Source organism: Choloepus didactylus, chromosome 13 (assembly GCF_015220235.1).
Source record: "Choloepus didactylus isolate mChoDid1 chromosome 13, mChoDid1.pri, whole genome shotgun sequence".
NCBI lineage: Eukaryota > Metazoa > Chordata > Mammalia > Pilosa > Megalonychidae > Choloepus > Choloepus didactylus.
The window spans coordinates 72314165-72337870 of record NC_051319.1 but is presented as its reverse complement, the minus strand read 5'-3'; the positions used below and the strand labels follow the sequence as shown (position 1 = coordinate 72337870).

Sequence of the window (23706 nt, the reverse complement as noted above, 5' to 3'; positions counted from 1 at the left end):
GGACAGAACATATGTAAGGTCACAAAACAAGTCATGAAAAATTAAAAAATACTGAAACCATACAATGTATCTTTTCTGAACACAATGGTATAAAACTAGAAATCAATAACAGGGATAAATGTAAAATTCACATAGGTGGAAATTAAACAATGTGCTCTTAACCAAGAGGTCAAAGCAGAAATCACTGGGGAAATTAGGAAATACCTTTGAGGCATATGAAAGTGAAAACACAACATACCAAAACTTATGGAACGCAGTTAAGGCAGTGCTAAGAGTGAAATTTAAAGCTTTAAATGTTTACATTAAAAAAGAAGAAATATCTCAGAGACTCAACTTCACAACTGAAAGATCTAGAAAAATGAGAGCAAACTAAATCCTAAGAGAGCAGAAGGAAGTAAATAACAAAGATTAGACTAGAGATAAATGAAATAGAGAATAAAAAAACAATAGAGATAATCAACAAAACCAGATGTTGGTTCTTTAAAAACATCAATCAAATCAAAAAACCTTTAGCTAGACTGACAAAGGAAAAAAGAAAGAGGATGCAAATAACTAAAATAAAAGATGAAAAAGGGTTGACATTATTACCGACCACAGAAATAAAAAAGATTAAAAGAGGACACTATGATCAACTGTATGGCAACAAATTAGATAAGCTAGATGAAAAGAGACAAATTCCTAGAAACACCAAAACTACCTACAATGACTCATAGAAGAAAGAGAAGATCCCAAAAGACCAATAACAAGAGACTGAATCAGTAACTAAAAACCTTCTAACAAAGAAAAGCCTGGGACCAGATGGCTTCACAGGTGAATTTTGTCAAACATTCCAAGAAGAATTAACACCTACCCTACTCAAACTCTTCCAAAAAACTGAAGAGAAGGAAACATTTCCTAACTCATTTTATGAGGCCAATATCACTGTCATACAAAAGTCAGATAAAGAAACTACAAGAAAGGAAAATTTTATAGACCAATAACTCTTATGAATACAGAAGCAAAAATCTTCAACAAAATCAGCAAACTAAATTCCACAGAAGATTAAAAGAATTACAGATCATGATCAAGCGGGATTTATCAGGTGGGATTTGCAACAGGTATGGCAAGGGTAGTTCAACATAAGAAAATAATTAATATAATAAATCACATTAATAGAACAAAGGAAAAAACACATGATCATCTTGATTGATGGAGAAAAGGCCTTAGACAAAATCTAGCACCCCTTTTCATAGAAACACTTCAAAAGATGGGAACAGAAAGAAATTTCCTCAACATGATGAAGGGCATATATCAAAAACCCACAGCTAACATCATACTCAATAGTGAAAGACTGAAAGCTTTCCCACTAAGATCAGGAAGACAAGGATGTCCACTGTCAGTACTGTTATTCAAAATTGTACTTGAAGTTCTAGCCACAGCAGTTAGGCAAGAAAGGGGGAAAAATGCATTTACATTTGAAAGAAAGAAATAAAATTTCCCAATTTGCAGAAGACATGACCTGATCTATAGAATATCCCGAAAAATCCAATAGAAAGCTATGAGAGCTAATAAATGAAGTCAGCAAAGTGGCAGGGTACAAGATCAACAGGCAAACATTAGTAGTGTTTCTATACGCTAGTAATGAGCAATCTGAGGAGGAAATCAAGAAAAAAAAATGACATTTACAATAAATAGCAGCAAAAAGAATCAAATATCTAGGAATAAATTTAACCAAGGATGTAAAGGACTTGCACATGGAAAATTACAAAACATTGCTAAAAGAAATCAAAGAAGACCTAAATTAATGGAACAGCATTTCAGGTTCATGGACTGGAAAACTAAATATTGTTAAGATGTCAGTATCACCCAAAGTGATTTACAGTGTCAATGCAATCCCAATCAAAATTACAACAACCTTCTTTGCAGAAATGGGAAAGGTAATCATCAAATTTATACGGAAGGGGAAGGGACCTCAAGAAGCCAAAACCATCTTGGAAAAGAACAAAGTTGAAGGACTCATACTTTCCCAATTTTAAAACTTATTACAAAGCTACAGTAATCAAAACAGTATGGTAGTGGCACCAGGACAGACATATAGACTAACGGAATCAAATTGAGAATTCAGAAATAAACCCTCATATCTGTACCAACTGATTTGGACAAGGGTTTGAAGTCTACTGTACATGGAAAGAATAGTTTCTTCCACAAATGGCGCTGGGAAACCTGCATATCTGTATGCAAAAGAATGAAGGTAGACTCCTACTCAAACCATATACAAAAACTAACTCAAAATGGATCAAAGATCTTAATACAAGAGTCAAAACTATGTAACTACTGAAAGAAAACATAGGGAAGCATCTCTAGGATCTTTTGTTAGGATATGGTTTCATAGACTTCATGTCATAAGCACAAGCCATGAAAGAAAAAAATATATAAACTGGACCTCATCACAATTAAAAGCTTTTGCACCTCAAAGGACTTCATCACAAACATAAAAAGACAATCTCCAGAGTGGGAGAGAGTATTTGGAAACTATATATCTGATAAGAGTTTAATACACAGAATATATAAAGAAATTCTATAACTCAACAATGAAAAGAGAAACAACTATTTAAAAAATAGGCAGAATATTTGAATAGACATTTCTCCAACGAAGATAGACAAATGGCCAAAAAACACATGAAAAGATGCTTAACACCATTAACTATTAGAGAAATGCAAATCAAAACCATGATGAAATACCATTTCACACCCATTAGAATGTCTGCTATCTAAAAAAATGAAAAATTACAAGTGTTGGAGAGTATGTGGAAAAATAGCAACCCTGTTCATTCTCGGTAGGAATGTAGAATGGTGCAGCTGTTCTGAAAGAAAGTCTGGAGGTTCCTCAGAAAGTTAAGTATAGAATTACCTTATGATCCAGCAATCTCACTTCTAGATATATATCCAAAAGAATTGAAAGTAGGGACTTGAACCAGTATTTGCACACCAATGTTCATAGTGGCATTATTTACAGTTGTCAAAAGATACAAGCAACCCAAGTGTCCATTAAGTGAGGAATGGATAAACAAATTGTGGTATTTAAATAAAGTGGAATATAATTCAGCTGTAAAAAGGAATGAAGTTCTGATATATACGACAACATGGATGAATCCTGAAGGCTTCATGTTGGGTGAAATCAGCCAGACATAAAAGTACAAAAAGTGTATGATCTCAGTGATATGAAATAATTAGTATAAGCAAATTCATAGAGTCAGAAACTAGAATACAGATTACCAAGGGACAGTGTTGGGATAGTGAACGGGAAATTAATTGTTCATTCTTAATTGGTAGAGTTTCCGGTTTGGGTGATAGAAAAATTTTGGTAATGGATGATAGTTTAAAAAATATCTTGAATGTGGTTAAAAGGGGCAATTTTAGTTTGTATATATTTTACTAGAATAATTGTTTTTAAAGCTGCAGGACTATACAACACAGTGAACCCTAATGTAAGCTATGGAGTATAGTTACTACTACCATTTGTACTGGTTTGAAGCTGTTATGTACCCCAGAAAAGGCCACGTTCTTTAAATCCATTCTTTTGGGTACAGATCTATTGTAGGTGGGACCTTTCGATTAAGTTGTTTCAATTGAGATGTGACTCACCCAATTCAAGGTGGGTCTTAATCCTTTACTGGAGTGCTTTATGAGGATAAAAGACGGAAAAAAGCTGAGACAGCTCAAAGAAACTCCCAAAGAAGTCAAGAGGAAAGCCCCTGGAGGAGCTGAGAGCCACTGAAGCCAGGAGCTGAAAACAATGAGACCCAGAAGTGAAGGACCAGCAGACGCCGGCCATGTGCCTTGCTATCTGAGAGAGGATCCTGGATGCCAGGGGCCTTTCTTCAGAGAAGGTATCTTCCTCCTGATGCCTTAATTTGGACATTTTCACAGCCTTAGAACTGTAAATCTGTAACCTAATAAACTTCCATGGTTAAAAACTAGTCCATTTCTGGTATATTGCATTTGGGCAGCTTTAGCAAACTGAAAAACCATTATAATGATATTGTTTCATCATTTGTAACAAATGTACCACACTAATGCAAAGTGTTAATAATGGGGGGATGGAGGTATGGAACTCAGCATTTTCTGCATGATTTTTCTATAAACCTACAATTTCTTAATTTAAAAAAAATGATATTATGTTTATAACTAGTTTTGCAGTATAACCGGGAGTAAAGCTAAACAAAACAAAAAATCTGGTGAAACAATTTCATAATTCAGTGCTTTTAAACCACAGCCTTACAAATGTATACAATATACTATATCACACTGACAAAATGAAACTGTTTTACTATTCAGCATTAAAAGCACTTATACTCAAAAAGTTCAATATTTTAAAACACATTGCAGTCAGAAAACCTTTTTTTTCCTTTAAAAAGTTACTTACTCAATGTATTGTGGTCTGTGTGAACACCTTGTATAACAGATGTTCTGAGAAACAGTTCAACATCAGAACCTATTTTCATTAGCTGTTAAGAAAACCAAAACAAATAGAATAAATCCTTTAGGGTTTATGTCAACATTTGAAAGATCTGCATTATTTAGTGAACCTGTACAATCTAAAATCATGCATAGGTTAAAAAAAAAAAATCCATCCAAAGAGAAAGATTAACATCTAACAAGTTCCACATTGCAACTGACCCTTAAGAAATTATCCCATTTATTGAGGTGTAGTATCAAAAATATCCACAATTATCTGAAAAGGCTATTATATATTCCTACCTTTTTTCAACTACATAGCTGTGTAAGGCTGAATATTTTTTATATACTTCTACCTAAACATATTGCACCAGATTGAATGAAGAAACAGATATGAGAATTTAACTGACTTCTACTAAACCAGACATTAAAGAGATTTGCAAAAATGTAAAACAATGACTCTCTTCTCACTAAACATGGTTTTGGAAATAGTTATTTTTTCATAAGCATTTTGTTATTTGTTAAAATGTAATGACTTTATTATTTTTAAATCAATTAATCAATACATATTTTTAAATTATCAATTTTATATTTCTAATATGGTAAATATTGATAGACACAAATGACATAAGAGATCTTTTTGAGGTCATCAAGTTTTAAGGGAGTAAAGGAGTCTTGAGACCAAAACATTTGAGAACCACTGGTCTAGAGGATGTCTAAGATTCCTTTTGATGCCAAGACTTTATGAATCCTCGAATACAAGAAAATGTAATTATCTAAAAACTACTGAATATTTATTATATGCAGAGTTGCAGAAAGTAAAAAATATACATTTGTACATAATACCCAGTTTCTAGATTGCATAATGTTAAATTAATGCTCTACAAGTGGAATTAATTTGAGAAATTGTGTTTCATTTTCCCAGTTTAGTTGATATAATCACATCCCAATTTAAATTTTATCATGATTTCAAAATTTAAAAAAATTACCATATTGTTACTATCAATCTACCGAATAGCAAACAGTACAAACTTCCTCATATACATTTTAACTTCTCAAGTCATGATTTGATCATATTGTCATCTTAACTTTTGCCATGAATAAAAATTATACATTTCTTGTTTACTCTATCATATGTTTAAGGGAAATTGTTCCCTCTTTTCTTTATATTAGAGGGACAGAAAAACTTAGGCTAGCTTATTTTGTTTTACTAGTTCAATAACTATTTACTATTTTAAAAATAGTATTTTTCTCCTCTAAATATAAATGCATTTTTAACAGACTTTCTTAAAACATAGAACTTTATTAAACATGGAAGAATTTCTCTAATTTGTACCTTCCTCTTTACTAAACCAATTCTTGGAATCATAACTACCCCTGCAAATAATTTTCCATTTTTAGTTTTTTTCCTAAAGGCTCTTTCCTTACCTTTATAGGAAGTTAGATACAGGAACACTATAAGAAGCTCAAGACAGAGACAATGTGTTTATACAGCAGGATTTTATACAGGAAAAGAATAATTGTGCAGTTTTTCAATGAACTTGTGTTAGGAATACAAGGGTGCTCACAGACTATGGTCAGCAGCTGTCATCAACCAGAGAAAGTGACCAAAAATGCAAATATAGAAGGCAAAGCAAGAATAGTTGATAAACTGTTTATGGCTGGGCAACTGCCACAACCAAGACAGGAGTAAAAAAAAAACCTAATTGCCTACCTAGTCGAGCTCAAGAGCGGATGTTCCCTCTGTAGTTCTGAGTTACTACAACACTCACTGTCCTTAGTTTTGGTCACTTGTCTTAGGTGAAGATAGAATTTCTAAGGGCTTTTAGGTTGGCTCAGCTGCTCTTGGTTTTGAACCATGGCTATATCCATGTTCCTTTCACCAGGCAACTTGTTATCTTTTGGGTGTAGGCAGATGCCCTGTGAAGCTGAGCCATACGGAAGAAATGAAGGTTATCCATAGTTGTCAAGGGTTTAACTATCAAATGGTTTTCATTTCATATTTTCCCTCTATTTTCATCATTTCTTCTAGCTGCCTGGAAAACTTGAGTTTGTATATTTGAAAAACTTAATTACGGTACCTCTTCTATTTTCTTAGGAGAAGTCTCACTTTTATTATTTTTGAATTCTTCATTTATCTTAATTCTGGCTGCTAGAGAGAAAGAGAGAAATATATATATATTATATTCATATGGTTTTTTTTTCCTAGTTTATAATTCCTGGCCCCCAAATTTAAATGATATTATGAATGCCCACCTCTCTAGGGTAGTAAACAATTTTGCCCCATTCTAAAGAATAAGAAATTGAAAGAAGTCTCTTAGAGACCTCTTGACAAATTTGTAATTAAAGCTAGTATAACACTTTAGCACTCTAATACTTTTATTTCCTATTTTTTACTCCCAACTTTGTCAATCTCTAGTTACTGGATTCTAATAAATCCAATTTAATGCTTTGTTTCTACAAGTCTAAGAATTTAGAGTGAAATATAAGGGTGCAAAAATCAATACATACAAGGGTGTTAAACTATATACACAAAAATAAATTAAAATATAGTAGCAAAGAGGATACATACATAATTTTGAGTGCCTTGATTGACACGTAAAGCTACTGATAATATAAAACTTTTGTTCATGTACACCACTGAGACTTTGGCATCATTACAGCAGTGTCAGTTAGACTAATATGACTAACATACTGCCTCACTGAATTGCTGTGAACATTTAAGGAAACACTCCATGTAGAGTGCTTAGTAAGTATGCAGTAATTGTATGTTCTTACAATTATTTCACTTACAAAAATCTTAAGTGACAAAAATATGCCATGTTGATGGAGAAGAGCCATAAAACTCTTTTTCTATGTTTGATACATTTCAGTATATAAGGTGGTTTACAGTTTGGGCTCTGGGTTCAGATTGTTTAGGCTAAATTCCCAGCTCTACCTCTTACTAAGTATAATGAAGGGCAAATCCTTTCATATTTACCAGTTCTCTCATGTTATAAAGACAATTATAATAATAACAACCTCACATGGCTGTTTTAAGAATTAAATGAGGAATTCATGTAAAGTGAAAATAACAGGTATATACTTTAACACTCAAGAAATTATTTTTGATGAATTACAAAAACTTTAATTCCTACTTGAATTACTAACACTTTTCCTAGGTGCCTTCTTAATAAATGTTTGAGGATTAGAGCTGAACATGACCAACACAGAACCTAAGCCTTTGAGCTGAAACTTCCAGATAAGACAGAAACCACTTAAGACAGTGATATATTGAATTTGGAATTATATGAGTTAGACTCTTTTTCCCAGCTGCTGTGATTACTAGACTGATACAGGGTAATATGGTAATTTCAGGCTCTAGAGTGTGAACATTTGATTTTACAATAGAGAAATGGGTTTAGTGGCTGGAACATAAGGCAAGCAATAAAACACTGAAATTCTGATCCTTTTTATTTTTACTTTTTTGCTAATTATTTATGAAAACTTGATCTTTTAAAATTTTTTCTTTAAGTAGATACTCCTTCAAGGAAGTGGAATGTAAATTAATCTTTATAAAATAAAACATTAAGGGAGGGATAGTGAAGATCATTCTGAAAGATGGAGCTTGATCATACATGTCCTTCCAGATAGATCAGCAGCCATCTGACAGGAGAAGAGACCCTTATCAGGAATGCTACAGAATGGACTTGTCCCAAAGGGGTAAAAATAAATTTACCTTCTAATGCTCTGGTGTCATTTTTAAAGACTTGTTGTCGGGTCCTGTGCAATGTTTTAAAGAGTTGTAAAACCTGTTAACAAAAATCACAATTCAGACCTTAAAAGAAAAAATCACATTTCAAATAACTGTATTACAGGGATTAAATAGTATTCCTTTTCTGTTTGTTTCTAGACTGTTTTTCAAAACAGCTGCCAAAAATCAGGGCTTGCTAAAAACAACTTTCCCTTGATTATCTATCTTTAAACTTTTAATAAATTTTTAAGCTATATTTACAAAAATAATACAAAGTTCTTTGAAACAAGTGAAACAATACAATGTTGGTTAAAAGGCTAATTAATCTCCCTGCTAAAAAACCAGCCTGCTAAGGTAACCAACTTCACCAGTTTGGTATGTATTTGTTTTCATTTTTCTCTATAAAAAATCTAACATAATTTGGTCCACTTGCACTCCCCAAACAATTCTAATTGCACTGATTTTCAAATATGTACATTATGTTTAACCATATAAAAATAAATTTGAGGACTGTCATATTTATATTAGTTTCACATACAGAGGTGTGTGCCAAAGAGGAACCGAGGATGCTCTAGTGTCTGTCAGTCACTCACCATTCTCCAGTATGATTAATCAATGTTTTCTCAATCTTATCTAAAGACCCTTGAAAACACAGCTTTTAGTTCTCCCTACTCCCAACCAAATTGTAAGTCCCCACCTTCTATCAAAATAAAACTAGAGTCATAATCCACATGAGATATCTCTCTCCATTTATTCAGGTCTTGTTTTCTGTCCTTTTATAAGGCTTTACATGTTTCTTCATATAAGTTCTGTATAATTCCTTTATTTTAAAAGTTTTATTTTAAATAAAATAACTGTATTTTAAAATTATTTTGAATTCCTAAGTATACTATAATTTTGATGGATCTTGTGATTATTATTCCATGTCTTCCTGCCTTTCCAATGAAATATTGTTGGTATAAAAATGTTTTTACTGACTTGTATATATTTATCTTGAATTCTGCCATCATTTCAAGTTCTCTTAATTCTAGGAGTTTTCTATAAGAATATTTTGGATTAGGGGTACAATTGTATCATCTGCAAATAAAAAGATCTAGTTTTCTATTTTTTTCCAATATCTATCTATCTATCTATCTATCTATATCTCATTTCATTTTACTGTTTTATTACATTACCTTGATCCTCCAAATTAGGCAGTAGTGATTGGTGTTTGAGTTAATATAACTGCAGTTATTTTTTAATAAATAGGCTTTATAATTTGATTAATAACTATTTTATTTTAAAAGTTTACATCTATTTTCATATGTAAATTTGGGGTGTAGTTTTGTTATTGTTAAGAACTTTACTAAGTTTTGGTTTATGTTAGCTTCATGAAATGAATTGAGTTTCCCACATCTGCTAAGACTGGAAAAGTTTAAGTAAGATAGGAATTATCTGTTTTCAAAAGGTTAGCTAGAACTTGGCTGTAAAACCAAAAACTATAGCCAAGAAAAGACAAATTGAGAAAGCTTAACATACTGAGGCCTTCACCTTCTGTCAAAATTATACATACACATACACAAGCTCATGTCTTAAGATGTAAGACAGCGCAGTAGGAAGGTGTTTCAGATAATTTAGGTAAGCTTAATTGCAATTTCTCAAAAAAAGAAGGTAGAATGCTGAGACCTAAGAATAAACTGAATCTGGGTAAGAAAACAGAGGGAAAAGAGTCTCACATTTTTGTGGAAGACAGATGTGAAGATGCGTTAGTGATAGACTGAGGCCACCTCACATCTATCATGCCCAAAAAGGAACTCAATATTACTTCCCCAAATTGCACTTCCTCTTGTCTTTTCATATTTAGTTATGGAGGCCATCATGCATAGTTTCTCAAGCCAGAAATTTCTAGGGCTTTCTTAAACTTACCTACTCCTCATGTGGTGACTTTAGGAATGCCTCTCTAATCTTTCTGATATTTTCTATTCTCTAAAATGATTTAAGTTCAGACTCTCCCATTCTCTTGCTTAGACTCCTACAAAGGCCCTCCACCATTCCCTCTTTCTCCAGTCCTTTCTCTAGAAAGAAACGATTTTAAGTTCACACTTTGATGAGCCCATACAATCCAAACAGATAGCAATGACAGATAAAAAGTATTATCTTAAAAAAAAAGCCATAATTGCGGTAAAAAAATATATATATATATATGTAAGATTAACTTCTCCACAGACATGTTAAACAGGGCTAAAGCTGCCAATCGGCTGAGCTCTGGGTTCAGAAACAGGTAAAATCAATTCCTAAGGCATAAGAGAGGTTAAAAGTGCTCAGTGGTAAACAAAGGACTGGACTCAGGGCTTACTCCTTAAAATCTGGGCTAGGAAGGGTCTCCCCTACCTGTGAGAGGAATCTGAGAACAGCTAGGATTGATGCATGGAACTCAAACATACAAAACTCTATACTTGGGTAAATGGAAGGAAGCTGAAAGAATTTTGCAGCCAGGATCAGGCCAACCTTCCTTCTGCCTCAGTGTCTAGATTTGATATATCCCCAATATCACCTCTAAACTGGATCCCTGGAAACACCAACAAAAGTTCTAGTCTAGACTTGGGCACTGAAGACCAGATGGAGGTAACTAAAAAAATTACTAACGGGAAGGGTGATTTTACAATAGAAGGTGAAAAACACTGAAAAACTAAATTCTCATTCAAGATAAGTTTATGAAACTAAATTCCAAAACAAATAAAGTTAATACTGAATAAAGAATAGTAAACAAATCTAAGAATGAGATTAAAATTAGTATGCTTAGAATTCTTAAAGAAATTAAGAACATCCATAAAAAGAAATAAGAAATTAAAAATAAAGGTAAAATGAAATAATAATAATAATAAAAATAATAATACTTTTTAACATCTTTTGAGCATGTACTGTGTGTAGGCACCATTTTAAGTGCTTTATATATGTTAGAAAACCTATAATATTAAAGGCAGACAACAAAACAGAAATAGGAAGCAGAAAACTTAAAAATGAATTTCCTCAGAAAGATAAATTATTGCAAACATGAAATAACAACAAAAATAAGCTACAGTAAATTTAAAAAGGAACATTCAGAAAATCCCCCAAAGCTCATGGGTATTAAATATGTGGTAGGCAAGATTAAGTTGAGAAAAAGTGCCCATTAAGTGGAATAAAAAGTTAAAGATATGGAAATGGAGGGGAGGAAAAAATAAGAAAACTAAAGGAGTAGACTTGAAGGCCAAACAGTTGATTAAGAGAACTTCCAGCTAGAGAAAACAGGAAAAAAAAAAAAAAAAAAAAAAAAAAAAAAAAGGACGTAGAAAGTAAATGGGGAATAAATTAAGAAAATTTTACCAAGTGAAGGACATGAGTTACCAGACCAAATCAAATGGGCTCCTCCAAGTTTTAACCCAGCTCTCAAAACCCACAACACAGCACATCATGATGTAAGTTAGAGCAATGTTGATAAAGAGAAAATCTCAAAGAGAGAAAAACCAGTTCACATATAAAATATTAGAAAACCAGAATGGCACCTGACTTGTAAATAGCATTACCATAAATTAGAAGACATGTATAATGTCTGAAAATTTTGAAAATAAAATTGTCTAGCTCAGAACATTATACATAGTCCAATTATCAGTTAAATACAAGGGCAAAGAGACATTTTGAGTGATGCAAAGTCTCTTAACTGCCATGCACCTTTTGCTGGAAAGCTATAGAATGTGCTCCACACAAGTGCATGAGGCACAAAAGAAAAAGATGTAGAAACCAGGGAAACAGGTGATCCAACACAGGAGAGACAAAGAGATGATGGTGAAAGACAATTATAAGTCAACATTTCTGCAGCCAGCCTAAAAAGCGACTAGTCCAGACTGTGGCAAAAGTCCGAACTTCTCTGGAAAGGATATTGCCAGAAAAAAACTGTAACTGGTAGACTTCAGTTTTGCTGAGCTTGTGAACAGATATCCAACCAATGACAATAAAAACAAGGCAGTTATTAATTTCAAGAAAAACTAAAAATTAGAAAAGAAGGCATACAATCATATGTTAATTAGAGACCAGCTGTGAACAACTTTTAATATAATACCATAATAATATCAAAGATAATATTATAATCATAATATCAAAGATGAACACTTAGCCAAAAGTTGCACATTGAGTCCTCATTTTCCAAAGTTAAAAGTCAACAAATAATATCTCAAAATAAAAAAAAATCAAGAAATAACAGTTTAAAAATGTTATTTAGAAACAGGGAAGTAAATATCAGAATAGCTAAAATGATAAAAAGCACTTACCTTTGGGAAGCAACATTGGGAGTAGGTAGAAGTTGGGTACCTACTGGTTTTCTGTATATATATAACACAATTTGACTTTTTAAACTTTACACATTTATCACTTCAGAGGAAAGGAAAAGATATAAAAACACAATGATGTGAGAAGACAACCCAGGGAATGGGAGAAAATATCTGCAAATCAGGTATCTGATTAAGGGTCCAGTATCTAGAATATATAAAGAAGACTTACAAATCAACAACAAAAAAGACAAATAACACAGTTTATAATTTGGCAAAGGATTTGAATATACATTTCTCCAAAGAAGATAGACAAATGAAAAATAAGCACTTGAAAAGATGCTCGACATTATTAGTCAATATGAAAATACAAATCAAAAACACAATGAGATACCACTTCACATACAATAGGATGGATATATTTAAAAAGACAGGCATTAACAAATGTTGGTAAGGATGAGGAGAAATTGGAACCCTCATACACTGCTTGTGGGAATGAAAAATGGTACCACTGCTTTGGAAAAATATGGAAATACCTCAGAAAGTTAAACCTAAGTTAGTATATAACCCAGCAATTTGACTAGTAGGTATATCACTAAGAGAAATGAAAATATATGTTCATGCAAAAACTTGCACACAACCACCATGCACCTATTAGAAAGGCTAAAATCCAGAACACTGAAAATACCAAATGCTGGTGAGGATTTACATGAAATTTCCAGAATAGGCAAATCCATAGAGACAGAAAGAAGATGACTGGTTTCCAAGGGGGTGGGAGGCCAGGGGATGAGGGAGAAGTAGGGGATGTGGAGTGACTGCTAATGAGAATAGGGTACGTTTTGGGTTGTTCAAAATATTCTGGAATTATATAGTGGTGATCGTTTTAGTAAACTATACTAAAACCCATGGAATTTTACACATTAGAAGGATGAATTTTACGGTATGTGAATTAAATCTCAATAAAAATTTTGAACAATGATAAAATCAAGCACATAAATAAATGTTAAAAAAATAACCCATATCTCAGCTGCACACTAAAAGGTAGTATAAACAAGGGGAAAGGGCATAAATTAAGTCATAATAATCCTACTTCTTACTCTATACAAGTCATGATACAGTTAGCTGCTGGAATTCCTAAGTTACATAGAAGCATGTTCTGCCAGGTTTCTGTTACAATATAGTGTTAAAAATAAGTTTTATAAGATGGTGGGTAAAAGGGAGGGACTAGGGAGAATGGGAGAATAGCAATATTTGAAAAGGAAATAGCTGAAAATGAAGTACCGATACCTACTCAACATGGATGAACCTTGAACACATTACACAAAGTGAAGGAAACCAGACACAAAAGGTCATATATTGCATAATTTCATTTAAATGAAATATTGAGAATAGACAAACCTACAAAAACAAAAAAACGTAGATTAGCAGTTGTCTAGGGCTCCAGGAGTAAGGAGAATGGGAGTGGGGACAGCTAATGGGTATGGAGATTCTTTCTTGGGTAATGAAAAGTTCCAAAATTGTTTGTGGTGATGAATGCACAACTCTGTGAATATGCTAAAAACTACGAGTTGTATATTTTAAATGAGAAATTTTTATGTTATATGAATTATATCTCAATAAATCTGTTAAAAAGACATACCAGCTGAGAATTTCCCAGAATTTTTAATATAGATATGAATTCTCAAGTTTAAAAAAGCATGAATGAGAAGCAATAAATAAATAAAAACTGAATCCATATTTAGACATGTCATACTAAAAGAACAAGAACTTTTAAAAGTTGCTTGAAAGGAAAGGCATGTTACCTACAAAAAAGTGACAATTAGATTGAAAGCAAACTTCATAGGCAACAACAGATGCCAGAAGGGAAAATAAGCATCAATTTAGAATGCAACATTACCTTAACTACTAAACATTAGTAATGTCAAAATGATATTTCTAGTCATACAAAGACAGGGAGTATTTAATATTCAAAGATTCTCTTTTGCTTCAACAAGAAGAAATGGACAAAAATATTCTTTAAAAAATTCCCAAAAAGTTATGCTTAGGTGTCTTTATTCAGGATCAAACTGTTCCTTCAGAATAAGGGACATATTATATTTATATTTGTATCATAAAGGCTAGCACAAGGCCTGGCATATACATATTGGATGCTCAATTAGTAACTACTAGATGAATGAAAGGAGTTTAAGTTTGATGCTATACATAATCAAGAGCCACTAAATATTTCTGATAAAGATAGTTACACAATCTTTACTTAAAAGGGAGAAGAGTTGGACAATGCTGCAGAGCAGTACTAATTCTTGGACTAGAGTGATGGCAGTAGGCTGGGAGAGGAAGGTGAAGAAAGAAAGGAAGACAAGAAGAAGGGAAGAAAGGAAGAAAGCAGGGAGAAAGGGAGGGAGGGAGGAAGAAAGGAAGGAAGTACAGAAGTTATAATAGGGCAGTAGTGCCATCACAGGGTTTAGGTTAACCAGAGATCCCAGTGGGGAGACATCACCCTGCCGGTGTCCCTGAGTGTCCTGGATGTGCCAGTATCCTTTGGGGAACTGACATGCCACATCCTCCTCTGCCAGGGTCTCACACCTTTGTGTGAACCTTGAACACATTACACAAAGTGAAGGAAACCAGAAACAAATTAATGAGGCCATGAGTAATGAGACAACATGTTTCACAGGGTAAAAACCAGAAGGAAAAAAAAAAAAAACTAATGGGCCAGAGCATGGGGGTGGGGTAGATGAGCAGTCCCAAACGGTCTCTCTGAGGGTGCAATTTCTGAGCTGAGATCTGAATGAGGAGAGGGAGCCAGCTTGGTAAGATTCCCTGGAAAGACATTTCAGAAGCAACAGCAAGTGTGAAGATCCTGCCTGGAAGGGATGATTGGAGCTAGAGGGTTTTGATCCTCAGTTGAAAACCCTGAGTTAGACCAAGCCCCACTAGGAAATGGAGCCAGAATTCCAGCCCCATGCTCTTCATATTATATTGTCTTTCAACACTTTATCTCCATCTCCAGGATTTGATCTTTAAGGAAACTCAGCAGTGGCAAAGAGCTTTTTGCATAAGAATGTGCTGTAGTATTATTTATAATAGTGAAGAAGTAGAAAGCACCCAAAGCCCGACTACAGATGATTAGCTAAGCAAATAGCTAAGAACCTTCACACAAGGGATCTCTTGCAGTAGCTGAAAATGCTCATTATAAAGATTATGGAAATGTGGGGGGAGCAGCAATGATAATGCATTAAGTGAAAAAAAGTCCAGTGCAAACTGGTCGGTACACCATGATTACAATTATGTCAAAACAACAAAAGAAGAAAGAAGAAAGAAAGAAAGAAAGAAAGAAAGAAAGAAAGAAAGAAAGAAAGAAAGAAAGAAGGAAGGAAGGAAGGAAGGAAGGAAGGAAGAAGGAAAACAATAGAATTAAGTGGCTGAGAGGAAAGAGAGGGACAAGAGAAAATACTACAGCCTTAAACAGAAACAAGAAATTTAGAAAAGATACTATTTGGAAAAAAAGAAGTTTGAAATTAGACATGTTCTATTTAAGATAATGGCAATAATGAACAGGAAGTTGAAGTTTAGAGGAGACATTACTGTTCTCCTAAAGGAGACTCAAAGACCTTCCATATGCTAGTTCCTGTTAATGGAACTCTTTTTCTTTCTTCTCCTAGCTAATTTCTAATCAAACTTCAGGTCCCAACTTAACTTGTCTTCCTTGAGAGATTTCTTTGTATCCCTCCAGGTAGGTTAAATCCCAGTTATAAATACACACTGTATTTTCAATTTGAAGCATTTATTAAAATTGTAATTAAATAACTGTTTATAATCTCCTTCTCTGCCAGACTTCTTTATGAAGGCAAAGGCAGTCTGTTCATTGTTGTATCCACTGTGCCTAGATAGTAGGATAAATGTTGGCTGTGAGTTATTATTATTAATAGAAACTATGGGCACTCAATACATTTTTTGAATGAATAACCCTAATGTTTCTATTGGTGTTGTTATAGATTAAGATGTAGCGAGAACACAAAGTTCAATTGTAGGTGAGATACCCCTTGGTGGCTCCCTATGATTGCCCATCATAAGCTTTGCTTTTCCTTGCCATATTGTAGCAGGCCATTTCCCCCTTTCCAGGCCTGTTTTGGCCAGTGACAGCTACAGGCCTCAAAAGGCCATGCTGATGGTATTTAAGGTTAGGATGGCTGGTCCCTGAGAATTGTGCACCAGACAGAAATGTGCAGAGGCTTAATGAAAAATAGGTATCTGAGACCCCGGTGGGACCCACACTTTCCAAGCTCATTGAGAACATTCAGGTCTCCAAGGGTTACTTTTGGCAAGTGCTTTTGCTGGAATTCGATTTCCTTGGTTTCTGGACTTCTGTGCACCTTCTGTTATCCAAATAAATCTTTCACCTCATTGAATGATTGCAGCTCAGATTGCCTTTAGAGTCTCTTACACTTCCCAGGGAGGTGAAATGGGTCCCTCAGACAAATACTCGGTCTGGAGATGAAAGGGGGGCAGAAAGAGGGGGCTTGCATCGCGAATCAACACTGCGTACATCGGCAGCACCAAGAAGTAGGAACCACACTAGTGCTTCCCTCCCCGCACCGCACCTGCACAAACCCTCCACTGCCACTCGGCGCTTGTCACCAGGCTCCCCAGGGGCAAAGGGCCACATCCTCTGCAGAAGGTTCGGCATGTCAGTTACAGAGACCCCAGACAACCTTTACAAGGCCGCGAACTTACGCTCCCTATCGGCATCGCACAAACCCCTCCCCGGACCCTGTCACCTTGGCCGCCTGACTCATGGCTCTTCTCGCCGCAGCGGCCACCTCTTCAGCGGTCGAGTAGCCCCACCTCTCGGCAACCAATAGCTGCCTAGTGTGGTCTTTCCAAATAACGCGCAGCAACCAATCACCACGCAACACCTCCTTTCTAGTCCCGCCTTCCTTTGAGCGACCAGCGTGAGGTATTTCCTAAGCGGGTGGTACTGGTAAAACCGCGAGAAGCCGCGGAATCTAATAACGAGAGGAGAACAGACATTATCCTGACGCCATCTTAGTAAGGGGCAGAGTCACTTCCTGGTTTTTCCCAGGTGCCCTCTTCGGATCGAGAGTGTGTTGGGAGCTTAAGGACTTTTTCTACGCCTCTGTAATTACCTCCTGTTGGGGGTAGGGCCTTGTATTAAAGAGCCCTTATTTTCACTTTTCCCAGTTGCGACTCTGTCCTTGAAAATTTATGTAAATAAAAGGCAATCCTAAAAGGTACAGCGGACGTTAATTGGAACTTGGACTCCTAAAATCGCCGTTCGTACATTATGTCATTTAATCCCCTCTAAAGGTAAGGTTGAGTTACTTCCTCAAAATTACATGTCTAGTTAGTAGATATCTAGGATACAAATCTGCTGTGCTTGATCCCAGATCCTATTCTTACCCTCTATACATCCTGCCTCCTCTGCTTGCCCTACTCCTTGGTTTTTGCTGCTCAAGAAGTCGGAAATGGATAATCTATTCACAGCATCATAATCATAAGTCATTTATTTACGTGCCTTTTAACTTAGAACCTTTGAAGCATCAAGAAAATTCTCACCCTTGTCAACATAGCATAATTGTTGGTTGCCTTCCCCACCCCACACACTTTCAGGTTAACTTTTTGGTAAAATTGACTTGATTGAGAATGGAAGGTTTGGGCCAATGGATCTCCAAGGCCCTTTTCCTTCTTAGTGATCTGTGTCATCTTAAAGAATATTGCATGCCATCATGACCCAGCAAGATATTAGTCAACTTTGTTTTTTATTATGATGCTTTAGATTTGCTGAAGAGTAGGCAATTAAACCAAACATACTGGATACTGTTCTTTATTCAGGAAACAATAAATTAGATGATTTGTCATTGCATTGTAGTCCATTCTGAATGCTAAGGAATGATTAAAAGATGCTTATTTTTATTTCCATTTTAGGTTGTAGCCCAATTTGCTGAAAATTGATACTTCATTATGATAATTTCTAGCTAACTAGGTTCCTGCATGCATTTAACCCAAACTCCCTTGTGCTGCTATGAAACTGTTATAGACCCTGGGAGAGCCATGATCTTTTAATCTAGTCTTGTTGGGTGGAATCTTTTGATTGAGTGTTTCCATGGAGATGCGACTCACCCAACTGTGGGCAAGACCTTTGATTAAATTATTTCCATGGAAGTATGGATCCCGTGCATTCATGGTGGGTCTTGATTAGTTCACTGGAGTACCTAAGAGAGCTCAAGGGTCAACACAGACACTGACGCCTGGAGATGCTTGGAGATGCCGGCAGAAGGCCATTTGGAGATGCTAAGCTAAGTGTCCTAGAGAAGGTAAGAGAGAACCCCGAGACGTTTAGAGAGAAATGCCCTGGAAGAAAGAAGCAAAGATGCACACGAGCTGAGAGAGGAGCTAAGACAAAAGACCAGAGACGTTTTTGAGAAAGCCATTTTGAAACACAACCTGGGAGCAAAGGACCAGCAGATGCCAGCCACATGCCTTCCCAGCTGACAAAGGTGTTCTGGATGCCATTGGCTGTTCCTCAGTGAAGGTATCCTCTTGGTGATGCCAAAAAAAAAAGCTTGGACACTTTTATGGCCTTAAGACTGTAAATTGGTAACCAAATAAACCCCCTTTATAAAAGCCAATCCATTTCTAGTATTTTGCATAATGGCAGCTTGAGCAAACCAGAACACTCCTCATCTGCCAGTATTTGAAACTATAGCTCCCATGGTGCCAAATCAGTTCAGCCCTCAGTCTTCTCTTTTCTTAGTTAAATGCGTATGGTTCTTTCAGCTGTTCCACAAATGAGGTGGTTCTTTACTATGCTAGGGAACATATCTTGGTTTGTCTGCATCTCAAAGTGTGTGGCACAGAACTGAATGCGAAATCCCAACATGTTCATCATGTAAGAATAATGGCTCCTCAAATATGTCAATCTTCAAATCCCAGGAAACTCTGAATATATTAACTCATATGGCAAAAGAGCCTTTGCAGGTGTGATTAAATTAAGGATTTGGGGATGGGAAAATTATCCTAGATTATTCACTAGGCCCAATTTAATCAAAAGAATCCTTATAAGTAGAAGAAAGAAGCAGAGTCAGAGAACATTTTGAAAATGCTATGCTGTTGTTGGCTTGAAGATACAAGAAGGGGACACAAGTCAAGCCATGCAGGTTGTTGTAGTTTGCTAATGCTGCCAGAATACAAAACACCAGAAATGGATCAGCTTCCATAAAGGGGGTCCACCTGGCCACAAAGTTACAGTCTCAAGGCCACAAAGTGTCCAAGGTAAATCATCAACAATCGGGCACCTTCACTGGAGGATGGCCAATGGTGTCTGGAAAATCCCTGCTAGCTGGGAAGGCACGTGGCTGGCATCTGCTCCAAAGCTCTGGCCCCGAAATGGCCCTCTCTGAGGACATTCCTCTCTAGGCTGCAGTTCCTCAAAAACATCACTCTTCGTGGCTCTTGGGGTGTCTGTCCTCTCTTAGCTTCTCCGGAGCAAGAGTCTGCCCTCAATGGCTATCTTCAAACTGTCTCTCATCTGCAGCTATTCTCTCAGCTTCTGTGCATTCCCCAAAGTGTCCCTCTTGGCTGCAGCAAGCTCACTCCTGTCTGAGCTTATGTAGTGCTCTGGTATACTAATCAAGGTCCATGCTGAATGGGTGGGGCCACACCTCCATGGAAACTATCCAATCAGAGTTATCACCCACAGTTAGGTGGGGCGCATTTCCATGGAAAGAACCTAATCCAAACATTCCAACTTAATCCCCACTAATATGTCTGCCCCTGTTATGGTGCCCACGAGTTAAAGTACGAGACAGCCAAACAGAATTTAAAGAGCCTTTTATTTAGCCGGCCGGCGGCTGCCGCCTGTCACTCCACGCAGGGAGTTCAGTAAGCAGCAGCAGCGACCTGTGTGCGCTGGTGCCTTATATAGACAGAAACCGTATCCTAGAAACGCGAGCAAGGAAGCTATTCTAACAGAAGCAGAGTTGGCAGTTAGCTCTTGATCACAAAAAACAATTTCACAAAGAGTTTCACTTGGAGCTGGAGCAGTTATTGATCATAAAAGGGTTACAAAAAGCTCCACTTGGACCTGGAGCAGTTATTGTTAAAAGGGTTACGCTTGGCTGATGCGTGCAACCACAGCTTTGCCTCCCCTAAACGGTAAAGTTTTGCCCCCTTTAACTGGTACAGGCCCAGTCTCACTGCCCCCTCCTCATGGCCTAATGCCGTTTACACAACACTGTTGCTTTGCAAATGTTTTGGGATTAAGGGAAAGGGACCTCATTTCAGCCCCCACAAGATTGTGTCAAAGAACATGGCTTTTTCTGGGGGACATAATCTATACAGACTGGTATACAGGTAGTTTCTAAAAGCTAAAAATGACAAGGGAATGGGTTCTCCCTTACAGCCTCCAGAGGGAATGCAGCCTTGCTGACATCCTGATTTTAGCCCAGTGAATGCAAGTTGGACATCTGACTTCTAAAATTCCACCTGAATTCCTTGGTTTGTGGCCCCTTCAAAGCCACTAATGTATCATCTTCAAATTGTTCTCTGACTCTTATCCTTGCTTCAGTCATCACATCTCCTTCTCTGACTCTCACTTTTTCATGGCTCTTTCACTTACAAGGGCCTCTATTATTATATTGGACCCACTTGGATAATCCAGGAGAATCTCCACATCACAAGATCCTTAAATCAATCACATTTGCAAAGTTCCCTTTGCCATGTAAGGTAACATATTCACAAGTTCCAGGGATTAGAATGTGGAGGTCTTCTGCCTACCACACCCAGTGTGATGGTTTGAAGCTATATGTACCCCAGAAGAGATCATGTTCTTAAAGCTAATCCTTTTCTGTGGGTGTAGACCTTTTGATGAGGTTATTTCCCTTGATGCATGCTCCAGGTGGGTCTTAATCCTCTCACTGGAGTCCTTTATAAGAGGATAAAAGACAGAAAGAAGATACAGAAAAAAAGCCTGAGAGAAGCTGAGAAAGAAGGTCACAGATGGAGCAGCCAGAAGTGGAAAGCAACAAAAACCAGGAGACAGAAGAGTCCCAGATTGCCTGCCGCCTGTCTTCAGAGTCCAGGCATTGTTTTGATGATGCCTTGATTTGGACATTCTCATGTCCTTAGGACTGTAAACTTGTAAGTTAATAAATGCCCATTGTAAAAGTCAGTCCATTTCTGGTATATTGCATTTCATCAGCTTTAGCGAACCAAAGCACCCAGTATAGGTGAAGCCAGTCAGTAGGATGAAATGGAAGGAAATGAGATAGAGAAACAGGCATGGGCCTGATCACATTGAGTCCTGTAAGACAATGTAAGGATTTTTAAATTTTATTTTGTGATGGAATGCCAGAGTATTCCCAGTGGGAAAGAGACACTATGATTTATATTTTATAAAGATCATTTGGGTTGCTGTGTGGCAAATTGTCTATTACTAAAGCAGAGAGGCAAGCTAGGAGGCTCTTGAAGTTCTCCTGGAAAGGGATATTGTGGCTTGGATTAGGGTATTAGGAATAGAGGAGGTGAGAAGTATTAGTTTCATGGTGTGTTAAAAGTACAGAGATAGGAGTCAGGAAGACTTAAAGGTTTTTGGCATGAACAGTTGGGTGAATGATAGTATAGTAGACGTAGGATGCTGTAGGAAGAAGATTTTTGTTTGCAGTGGAGGGATAAAAATCAATTTGAGGTTTCCAGTAGACAGGAGTGTATAACATAGACCAGTCTAGAATTAAGGGGAGAGGTAGGTCAGGAGATAAATACTTGAGAGTCATGCCTATATTTAAAGCCTTTGGACTTAGTTCTAATGGTGACCATGTTATTTGTCATCTAAACCAATACAGTAAAAAAAAAAAAATTACCTTTTATTTTGATAATTTCAGACTTTCAGAGAGGTTGCAAGAATAATATATAGAATTTCCATAATACCCTTTACTCACATTCCCCAAATGTTAGCATTTTACCACAATTACTTTATCCTTTTCTTTCTCTCTACTTATGTATACATGGACATCTTTTTTTTTCTTTTTTTCCTCTGAACTGTTTGAGAGTGAGTTGCAGGTTTTGATGAAAGAAATAACCAGGGGAATTGCTGTAAAGGCAAGAATGAGGTTTTATTGAGCAAAAGCAACATGCGTTTGGAGCAGTCTCAGAATGGAGGCCTGCCTAGAGAGTTGCAGTTTGGGGACAGTTCCCTGAATAAAGTGGAAGCTTAAGCAAACCAATATGGTTAGTATAGTCATTAACCATTCCATTTTCACACAGGTATGATACGTGGTTCTCAAAGTGCGGTTCCAGGTCAGCAGCAACAGGATTACCTGGAAACATGTTAGAAACCCAAATTATAGGCTCCATCCCAGACCAACAGATTTTGATAATTTCTCTGTGGGTATGTAAGGAAATTAACATAATTTCAAAACTATTATCTAATTTATAGGCATTATTTATATTTTGCTAATTGTGCTAGCAGTATGCTTGCAGCAAAAGTAAATCCCCCAAATGAGGCACTTTTGAGATTAAAGGGGCCTGCTATCAATAATTTCGCCAAGACAGTATGGTAAAGTGTAATCATCCAACGCAATATGGGAGGTATAGGGAATTTTTCTTAATAATGGAAACTTGGGGAACAAGTGTTAGTAAAGAAGAAGGCCAAGATGAACCCCATTGAGAGGTCTGGAACAGGAGGTGGCTCACTGTGAAGGCGAAACAGCAGCCAGAGGATAGAAGGAAAACCAGGAGAGTGAATATTATTGCTGAAAGGAAAGAATGGTCAACAGTGCCAAATGGACCCAGAAGTCCAGATGGTAAGAACTGGGATTGCGCATAGAATTTTGTGAGATCCTCGTTGACCTTAACAAGGGGGAAATGAGTTCTAAAAAGGAAGCAGCGATATGGAGGAGAATAGGAGGATTGAAGGTTTGTTAAGGTGGGACACTCTACGTTATGTTGACTATCGGAAATAATTCTTTGAACAGGCATTTTCAAACCTGGATTGGAATCATCTGGGTAGGTTTACAAAGTACTGATGCCTGGGTCTCACCCTCAGAGATTCTGATTTAATTGTTTTGGGGTGCAGTCAGGATTTTTTAAAACGCCTCAAGTGATTTTAACGTGCAATCAAGGTTGAGAACCACTGCTAGAGAGGAAAAACAAACAAAAAAACAAACAAACAAAAAAAAAAAAACAAAAAAAAAAAGCGGATGGAGAGTTTAATCGCTAGAACCAAGACCTTATTTA

At 36.3% G+C, this 23706-nt stretch overlaps 1 protein-coding gene across 4 annotated transcripts in view; it reads right to left on the bottom strand.

Annotated features, from left to right (window-relative positions):
* Positions 1 to 17416, bottom strand: part of LYRM7 (LYR motif containing 7) — a 45402-nt gene extending 27986 nt beyond the window's left edge. Inside the window, exons 1-4 of one of the 4 annotated variants that reach the window (XM_037801980.1) lie at positions 17232 to 17416; positions 8156 to 8228; positions 6519 to 6586; positions 4406 to 4487 (exon numbers count right to left, since the gene is read on the bottom strand). In XM_037801980.1, the coding sequence (XP_037657908.1) occupies positions 4406 to 4487; positions 6519 to 6586; positions 8156 to 8228; positions 17232 to 17249 (241 nt within the window). In that variant the 5' untranslated portion in view covers positions 17250 to 17416. Of the gene's footprint in view, positions 1 to 4405; positions 4488 to 6518; positions 6590 to 8155; positions 8229 to 16726; positions 16820 to 17231 lie in introns of those variants that run through there. The other 3 variants (XM_037801979.1, XM_037801978.1, XM_037801977.1) reach the window with 3 other exon arrangements.
* Between the last annotated feature and the right edge of the window lie 6290 nt (positions 17417 to 23706).